The sequence below is a fragment of the Diaphorina citri genome, unplaced genomic scaffold (genome assembly GCF_000475195.1).
Source record: "Diaphorina citri unplaced genomic scaffold, Diaci psyllid genome assembly version 1.1 scaffold2465, whole genome shotgun sequence".
Lineage (NCBI taxonomy): Eukaryota > Metazoa > Arthropoda > Insecta > Hemiptera > Psyllidae > Diaphorina > Diaphorina citri.
The window spans coordinates 32,519-42,119 of NW_007379887.1; the positions used below are offsets into that span (position 1 = coordinate 32,519).

At 36.7% G+C, this 9,601-nt stretch overlaps 2 protein-coding genes across 5 annotated transcripts in view; both read left to right on the forward strand.

Moving 5' to 3' along the window:
* The window catches only part of LOC103518980, a 23,476-nt gene extending 18,317 nt beyond the window's left edge, over positions 1-5,159 (forward strand). For 2 of the 4 annotated variants that reach the window (XM_026830624.1, XM_008484061.3), the window contains exon 3: positions 4,584-5,159. In XM_026830624.1, coding sequence (XP_026686425.1) covers positions 4,584-5,110 — 527 coding nt within the window. In that variant the 3' untranslated portion in view covers positions 5,111-5,159. Of the gene's footprint in view, positions 1-7; positions 551-1,014 lie in introns of those variants that run through there. The other 2 variants (XM_026830623.1, XM_008484060.3) reach the window with 2 other exon arrangements.
* Positions 5,160-5,480: 321 nt separating this feature from the next.
* On the forward strand, positions 5,481-9,414 carry LOC103518983 (the record flags this gene model as incomplete). Its single annotated transcript, XM_008484064.1, has 1 exon — positions 5,481-9,414. A coding segment is annotated over exon 1 (3,934 nt), but the record flags the coding sequence as incomplete, so codon positions are not given.
* Between the last annotated feature and the right edge of the window lie 187 nt (positions 9,415-9,601).

Here is a 9,601-nt window from a genome sequence, read left to right on the forward strand (position 1 = left end):
GGTTCTTGTCCCGAGTTTTGAACCTAGCTTAGCAAAACATCTTTTGGAGGAGTTGAACAGTGAATGGGAAAAATTTCTCTCCATTCACAATCAATTGGATTCTGACTTGTTAAATACTCAATCTGAGAGTGAGGAAAATGAGAAATTATGTGCATCAGTTGCTGATGCTAAAAATATGGCACTTTCTACGCTAGTAAAAATAAAACCAGTGGAACTCCCACAGACTGAGGCTATCAAATCACAGGGAACTACATTGCCAACAATCAGTTTACCAAAGTTTAATGGAAATATAACTGAATGGTTTGCCTTTAGAGATAAATTTCAGGGTTTGATTGACAGCAATACACAGTTGTTACCGATTCAAAAGTATCATTATTTGGACTCATGTTTGGGCCCAAATGTCAAGGCAGAGATATCACATCTTCAAATGACTGAACAGAATTACAGCATTGCTTGGAAACACCTCAATGATACATACAGCAACAACAGAACATTTGTAACGTCAAATATCAAGCAAATATTTGATCTCTATTATGATAGCAAGAGCCCGGTAAGTTCTATTAAGAAGATGATTTCTGTTTGCAAAACCAACTTAGTGGCTTTAAAGTCATTAGACCAAGATATATCTGTAACTGACCAGATCATGATTTATATTTTAGAGAGTAAAATGGATCACTATTTATTTCAAGAGTGGTCAAAAAGAGGTTCTAAGAGAGAGGTTAGAACATTAGATCAATTATTTGAATTTTTAGATGAAATGGTATGTATATTTGATAGAACAGCAGAGAGAAATAAAAAATACTCTACAGAAAATGCTGTACATGATGTAGAAGAAACTGTGCTTTCCAGTTCAAGCATGCGAGGAGTGGTTACATCACAAAGTAATTGTGCTGTTTGTGGCTCTAGTCACAAGACAGAAAATTGTATCACATTGAAAAAAGCATCACTTAAAGAAAGAATAGATATTATAAAAAAAAAAAAGCTATGTTTCAATTGTTTAAGCAATAAACACAGTGCTTTCAGGTGTTCGGAGAAACAGAGATGTGCCACATGTAACAGGAAGCACCACCTGTTAATTCACATGGATCAGAAGACATTCCAAGCCTACCAGGTTGTAGGGGATCCAGATTTCAATTTCTTGGACAATGAAGATCCTCTTGATGAATCCTCTGTGAATATCAACATTGCTCATGCTCAGGTAAACAAAGCTAATAGCTTCAGTACTGTAAGTAGTTCTCAAACAGCTGTTAAGAATTCAATGGTTCTATTGCCAACTGCAATAATTTACATTAAAAACAGTGATGAGAAATCAGTTCCAGCACGTGCGCTTCTAGATGCTGGGTCCCAAGTCAATTTGATTTCTGACAGCTATGTAAAAAAGCTAGGCTTAAAGTCACATAATCTGGACATCAAGTTATGTGGTATAGGAGAAAGCTCAGTCAATGCTTCCAAAATTGTTGACATTGCAATTCACACAATTAAGGGAGATTTCAATCGGAAGTTAAAGGCCATTGTATTGCCTCAAATTTGTTCTCATATGCCAGCCCAGAGTATAAATGTAGATGAGCATAAATACTTACTCCAGTATGAACTAGCCGATCCAAATTTTTTTGAATCTAGTTCAATTGATATCATCTTGGGTGCTGAAATATTTTATGACTTACTAAAGACTGGGAGGGTTGCAAATTTCCCAGGCAGACCAGCATTGCAAAATACTGTATTTGGATGGGTTGTAGCTGGTCGACTTCCAACTTACTGTGAGAAGAAAGATATTAATTTCAAATGTATGCATGTCACTTCAGATCCACTCATAAAATTCTGGGAAATAGAAGAGTTGCCCAACACAAAAAATCATTCAGCAGAGGAGAGGGAGTGTGAACAATTCTTTCAAGAAACTACTTACCGTGATGAAGAAGGAAAATATGTGGTACGTATTCCTTTCAAAGAAAACTTGAAGGATTTAGGCACCTCTAAGAAACAAGCCCTACATAGATACAATGCTCTTGAGAAAAAATTAAGCAGAGATGACTATCTAAAAACTAACTATAATTTGTTTTTGAATGAATATCTTGACCTTGAACACATGGAAGAGGTTAAAAGTCAAAATCACAGTACAGTGGATAGACCACCAGAGGAAGGTGAATTTTTCCTTCCTCATCATGCCATTGTTCGTGCTGAAAGTTCGACAACAAAGCTACGAGTTGTGTTTGATGGATCAATGAAAACATCTACAGGCCTATCACTAAATGAGACTATGAAGGTAGGACCAACATTACAAGATGATTTGTTATCAATTCTTTTAAGATTTAGATTGTATAAAATAGCATTAATTGCTGACGTGGAAAAAATGTATAGACAAATATGGGTACACGAAGATGATAGGAAATATCAAAAAATTTGGTGGAGGCAAAATGAAGACAGTGATATAGCATGCTTCCAGTTAAAAACAGTTACTTATGGAACTTCTTGTGCTCCATACTTGGCAGTGAAATGTCTGAAACAATTGGCCCAGGACGAGAAAGAAATCTTCCCCAATGCATCAAAGATAGCTGACAGGGATTTCTATGTTGATGACCTTATATCAAGTACTGAAAGTGAAGAAAAAGCCTTAGAGTTGTACAAAGAGTTAACAGCTATGTTTCAAAAGGCAGGATTTCGTCTTCGAAAATGGATTTCTAATTCTAAATATGTTTTAAATGAAATTCCAGTTGAAGATAGAGCTGTGCAAGTGAACTCAATCCTGAACCATCAAGAGACTGTGAAGGCGTTGGGATTAAGGTTCAATCCTTCAAATGACGAATTTTCATACAGCTTCGAGTTAAATGATGTGCAAGCCCCAACGAAAAGAATAATTCTGTCAGAAATAGGAAAACTCTTCGATCCTCTGGGACTCATTAGCCCTATAATTATAAATGCAAAAATATTTCTCCAAGAATTGTGGTTATTAAGTTATAACTGGGATGACAAACTTGATGACAAAACGTCATCAATATGGAAAAAAATACTCAATGATATGAACGGCATCAATAAGCTCAAAATTGATAGATATGTGTTTGTCACATCATCCAGTAATGTGGAGTTTCACGGTTTCTGTGACGCATCTGAAAAGGCATACGCGGCGTGCTTATACGTGAAATGTAAAAATGGTATAAACGAAACAAATGTTAAACTACTCTGTGCCAAAACTCGAGTAGCACCAGTGAAACAGATATCTCTTGCACGATTGGAATTGTGTGCAGCTCTCCTTTTGGCTAATTTGATAAGAAAGGTCAAGGAAGCTCTTTCTGAGCATGATAATCTTCTTCAGTGGCATGCTTGGACCGATTCTCAAATTGTACTGGCCTGGATAAGTAAATTGCCATGCAAATGGAAAACTTTTGTTGCAAACAGAGTGGCTGCAATTCAAGAAGTATTGAGTCCTGATCGATGGAAATATGTCAAGTCAGAAGAAAACCCTGCTGACTTGGCCAGTCGTGGCTGCTCTAGTGTAGAATTAAACAACACAAATCTATGGTGGAATGGTCCCTCGTACTTAATTAATGACGACCATAAACAAAATCCCCTAGTCACAGAACTACATGATGTACCAGAAGCGAGAAAACCAAGAATTACAAGTATGGTGATTTCGTGTGAACTAGACATATTTGACAAATATTCCAGTTTCTCTAAATTAATTAGGGTTACTGCTCTGTGTTTGAGGTTCATCTCCAATATTGGTCACAACAAAAGGGCTCGAGTTACTGGTTATATTACTAAAGAAGAACTATCTAAAGCAGAAGAATGTTTGATAAAGATAGTACAAAAGGAAAATTTTGCTCAAGACTTGAACAAGTTGAAGAACGGTAATCCTTTGAGTCGAAATAGCAAACTCAAATCCCTAAATCCATTTATTGACCAATCAGGGATTATGAGAGTTGGAGGTAGACTGGAAAAAGCAAATATTGAGTTTGACAAAAAACATCAAGTCATTTTACCAAAAAATCACAACTTCACAAAACTACTGATTATCGATGAACACGAGAAAAATGTACACGCAGGACAACAGGTCATGATCAATCATTTGCGACAAAGATATTGGATATTAAATTCAAGAAGTCTGATTAGACAACTATTACATAAGTGTCTCAAATGCTTCAAGGCAAAATTGTCACCCCAACAAACATCCCACCAGATAATGGGATCCCTTCCTAAAGAGAGAGTAACACCCGGAAAACCATTCCTGAGATCAGGAGTTGATTTGTGTGGTCCGTTTCAGATTAAAAGATTAGGCGGACGGGCAAATACAACATGGAAGGCATATGTTGTACTCTTCATTTGCTTTTCTACAAAGGCTGTGCACATAGAAATTGCATCAGATTTGTCCTCAAAAACATTTTTAGCTGCCTTAAAACGTTTCACGGCAAGAAGAGGTCTTCCATTAGAAATCTTTTCGGACAATGGGACAAACTTTGTTGGAGCAAATAATGAGTTGAAAAATCTGGGTTCATCAACTGCCATGATAGGAATCAAATGGCATTTTATACCAGCAAATTCTCCCCACTTCGGTGGCCTTTGGGAAGCGAATATAAAGTCTTTTAAAAGACATTTTAAAGCGTCCATTGGAAACCAGACACTAACCTATGAAGAGCTACTTACTATATCAACACAAATTGAGGCATGTCTAAATTCGAGACCACTTGTACCTATGTGTCCAGATGACCCAGACAATTTGGATGCTCTGACACCAGCGCATTTTCTGGTCGGTGGGCAATTGTTGGCAGTTCCCGAAAATTTGTTGCCAGCTGATCTAAATATCAACAGACTGACACGCTGGAAATTAGTTGAGAAGATACATCAAACGTTCTGGAAAAGATGGTCTACGGAATATCTACACCAATTACAACAAAGAAATAAGTGGATGTTTCAGAAGAACAATGTCAAGATTAATGATATGGTTCTCATAAAGGAGGAGCATGTACACCCATTACAATGGGCAATGGGCCGTGTAACTCAAGTGTTTCCTGGAAGTGACGGCAACGTAAGAGCTGTTGAAGTGACGACTAGTAATGGGACCTTACGTAGGTCGGTTGTAAGGTTGGCACTTTTACCAATCAATGATTGTTCAAATTGAAGTACACATTATGTATCAATGTACTTCAAGGGGGGCAGTATGGTCCGCACGATGCACGCATCGTGTAATCCTGCCGCGACATCAGTTGCCTTATCATGATCCAACCAGATATGATTGGATCAGCTGATTGGCAACTGTTGTCGAAGCGGGATAATTTTAATGTTTGTTTTGATTTTTATATTTTTTAGATTTTAAGTTTTGGAGATTATTGGAAAAGATAAGTTGATAAGTTGAGTTTAAATAAAGATAAGTTGAGTTTAAAAGAAGTTGAGTTGAGTTTAAAGGAAGTTTTATTGAATTACATAGATTCATAAGTCAAATTATTCATGGTCCTTCGTGTAGGTCAACATTGAACCAGCGAGCCGGCGACATGGGAAACAAGTTAAAAAACAAATTCATAAGGCTAACATCTAACATTAGCCGTTGCTACAAAAAGGCCCAACAGTCTGTTGAGGCAACAGGTGAGCTAATACAGTGCCAGGAAGATGTTGAGAGACTGGTTGAGTTGCAAGCTGATATAACAGCCTTATATGATGAGTTAGATGAAGATGATGATAGTGCTAATTTACTTACTGAGGATCATTATAGTTTGATGGAAAGTGTAGGTATTCTTGTCAAAAAGTTCAAGAAACAAAGTGCTAAGAGCAAGAGGTCAACAGTGATTAAAAACATTAGTAGAATCAGAGACTCGGCTCTTGTCCCGAGTTTTGAACCTAGCTTAGCAAAACATCTTTTGGAGGAGTTGAACAGTGAATGGGAAAAATTTCTCTCCATTCACAATCAATTGGATTCTGACTTGTTAAATACTCAATCTGAGAGTGAGGAAAATGAGAAATTATGTGCATCAGTTGCTGATGCTAAAAATATGGCACTTTCTACGCTAGTAAAAATAAAACCAGTGGAACTCCCAAAGACTGAGGCTATCAAATCACAAGGAACTACATTGCCAACAATCAGTTTACCAAAGTTTAATGGAAATATAACTGAATGGTTTGCCTTTAGAGATAAATTTCAGGGTTTGATTGACAGCAATACACAGTTGTTACCGATTCAAAAGTATCATTATTTGGACTCATGTTTGGGCCCAAATGTCAAGGCAGAGATATCACATCTTCAAATGACTGAACAGAATTACAGCATTGCTTGGAAACACCTCAATGATACATACAGCAACAACAGAACATTTGTAACGTCAAATATCAAGCAAATATTTGATCTCTATTATGATAGCAAGAGCCCGGTAAGTTCTATTAAGAAGATGATTTCTGTTTGCAAAACCAACTTAGTGGCTTTAAAGTCATTAGACCAAGATATATCTGTAACTGACCAGATCATGATTTATATTTTAGAGAGTAAAATGGATCACTATTTATTTCAAGAGTGGTCAAAAAGAGGTTCTAAGAGAGAGGTTAGAACATTAGATCAATTATTTGAATTTTTAGATGAAATGGTATGTATATTTGATAGAACAGCAGAGAGAAATAAAAAATACTCTACAGAAAATGCTGTACATGATGTAGAAGAAACTGTGCTTTCCAGTTCAAGCATGCGAGGAGTGGTTACATCACAAAGTAATTGTGCTGTTTGTGGCTCTAGTCACAAGACAGAAAATTGTATCACATTGAAAAAAGCATCACTTAAAGAAAGGATAGATATTATCAAGAAAAAAAAGCTATGTTTCAATTGTTTAAGCAATAAACACAGTGCTTTCAGGTGTCCGGAGAAACAGAGATGTGCCACATGTAACAGGAAGCACCACCTGTTAATTCACATGGATCAGAAGACATTCCAAGCCTACCAGGTTGTAGGGGATCCAGATTTCAATTTCTTGGACAATGAAGATCCTCTTGATGAATCCTCTGTGAATATCAACATTGCTCATGCTCAGGTAAACAAAGCTAATAGCTTCAGCACTGTAAGTAGTTCTCAAACAGCTGTTAAGAATTCAATGGTTCTATTGCCAACTGCAATAATTTACATTAAAAACAGTGATGACAAATCAGTTCCAGCACGTGCGCTTCTAGATGCTGGGTCCCAAGTCAATTTGATTTCTGACAGCTATGTAAAAAAGCTAGGCTTAAAGTCACATAATCTGGACATCAAGTTATGTGGTATAGGAGAAAGCTCAGTCAATGCTTCCAAAATTGTTGACATTGCAATTCACACAATTAAGGGAGATTTCAATCGGAAGTTAAAGGCCATTGTATTGCCTCAAATTTGTTCTCATATGCCAGCCCAGAGTATAAATGTAGATGAGCATAAATACTTACTCCAGTATGAACTAGCCGATCCAAATTTTTTTGAATCTAGTTCAATTGATATCATCTTGGGTGCTGAAATATTTTATGACTTACTAAAGACTGGGAGGGTTGCAAATTTCCCAGGCAGACCAGCATTGCAAAATACTGTATTTGGATGGGTTGTAGCTGGTCGACTTCCAACTTACTGTGAGAAGAAAGATATTAATTTCAAATGTATGCATGTCACTTCAGATCCACTCATAAAATTCTGGGAAATAGAAGAGTTGCCCAACACAAAAAATCATTCAGCAGAGGAGAGGGAGTGTGAACAATTCTTTCAAGAAACTACTTACCGTGATGAAGAAGGAAAATATGTGGTACGTATTCCTTTCAAAGAAAACTTGAAGGATTTAGGCACCTCTAAGAAACAAGCCCTACATAGATACAATGCTCTTGAGAAAAAATTAAGTAGAGATGACTATCTAAAAACTAACTATAATTTGTTTTTGAATGAATATCTTGACCTTGAACACATGGAAGAGGTTAAAAGTCAAAATCACAGTACAGTGGATAGACCACCAGAGGAAGGTGAATTTTTCCTTCCTCATCATGCCATTGTTCGTGCTGAAAGTTCGACAACAAAGCTACGAGTTGTGTTTGATGGATCAATGAAAACATCTACAGGCCTATCACTAAATGAGACTATGAAAGTAGGACCAGCATTACAAGATGATTTATTATCAATTCTTTTAAGATTTAGATTGCATAAAATAGCATTAATTGCTGACGTGGAAAAAATGTATAGACAAATATGGGTACACGAAGATGATAGGAAATATCAAAAAATTTGGTGGAGGCAAAATGAAGACAGTGATATAGCATGCTTCCAGTTAAAAACAGTTACTTATGGAACTTCTTGTGCTCCATACTTGGCAGTGAAATGTCTGAAACAATTGGCCCAGGACGAGAAAGAAATCTTCCCCAATGCATCAAAGATAGCTGACAGGGATTTCTATGTTGATGACCTTATATCAAGTACTGAAAGTGAAGAAAAAGCCTTAGAGTTGTACAAAGAGTTAACAGCTATGTTTCAAAAGGCAGGATTTCGTCTTCGAAAATGGATTTCTAATTCTAAATATGTTTTAAATGAAATTCCAGTTGAAGATAGAGCTGTGCAAGTGAACTCAATCCTGAACCATCAAGAGACTGTGAAGGCGTTGGGATTAAGGTTCAATCCTTCAAATGACGAATTTTCATACAGCTTCGAGTTAAATGATGTGCAAGCCCCAACGAAAAGAATAATTCTGTCAGAAATAGGAAAACTCTTCGATCCTCTGGGACTCATTAGCCCTATAATTATAAATGCAAAAATATTTCTCCAAGAATTGTGGTTATTAAGTTATAACTGGGATGACAAACTTGATGAAAAAACGTCATCAATATGGAAAAAAATACTCAATGATATGAACGACATCAATAAGCTCAAAATTGATAGATATGTGTTTGTCACATCATCCAGTAATGTGGAGTTTCACGGTTTCTGTGACGCATCTGAAAAGGCATACGCGGCGTGCTTATACGTGAAATGTAAAAATGGTATAAACGAAACAAATGTTAAACTACTCTGTGCCAAAACTCGAGTAGCACCAGTGAAACAGATATCTCTTGCACGATTGGAATTGTGTGCAGCTCTCCTTTTGGCTAATTTGATAAGAAAGGTCAAGGAAGCTCTTTCTGAGCATGATAATCCTCTTCAGTGGCATGCTTGGACAGATTCTCAAATTGTACTGGCCTGGATAAGTCAATTGCCATGCAAATGGAAAACTTTTGTTGCAAACAGAGTGGCTGCAATTCAAGAAGTATTGAGTCCTGATCGATGGAAATATGTCAAGTCAGAAGAAAACCCTGCTGACTTGGCCAGTCGTGGCTGCTCTAGTGTAGAATTAAACAACACAAATCTATGGTGGAATGGTCCCTCGTACTTAATTAATGACGACCATAAACAAAATCCCCTAGTCACAGAACTACATGATGTACCAGAAGCGAGAAAACCAAGAATTACAAGTATGGTGATTTCGTGTGAACTAGACATATTTGACAAATATTCCAGTTTCTCTAAATTAATTAGGGTTACTGCTCTGTGTTTGAGGTTCATCTCCAATATTGGTCACAACAAAAGGGCTCGAGTTACTGGTTATATTACTAAAGAAGAACTATCTAAAGCAGAAGAATGTTTGATAAAGATAGTACA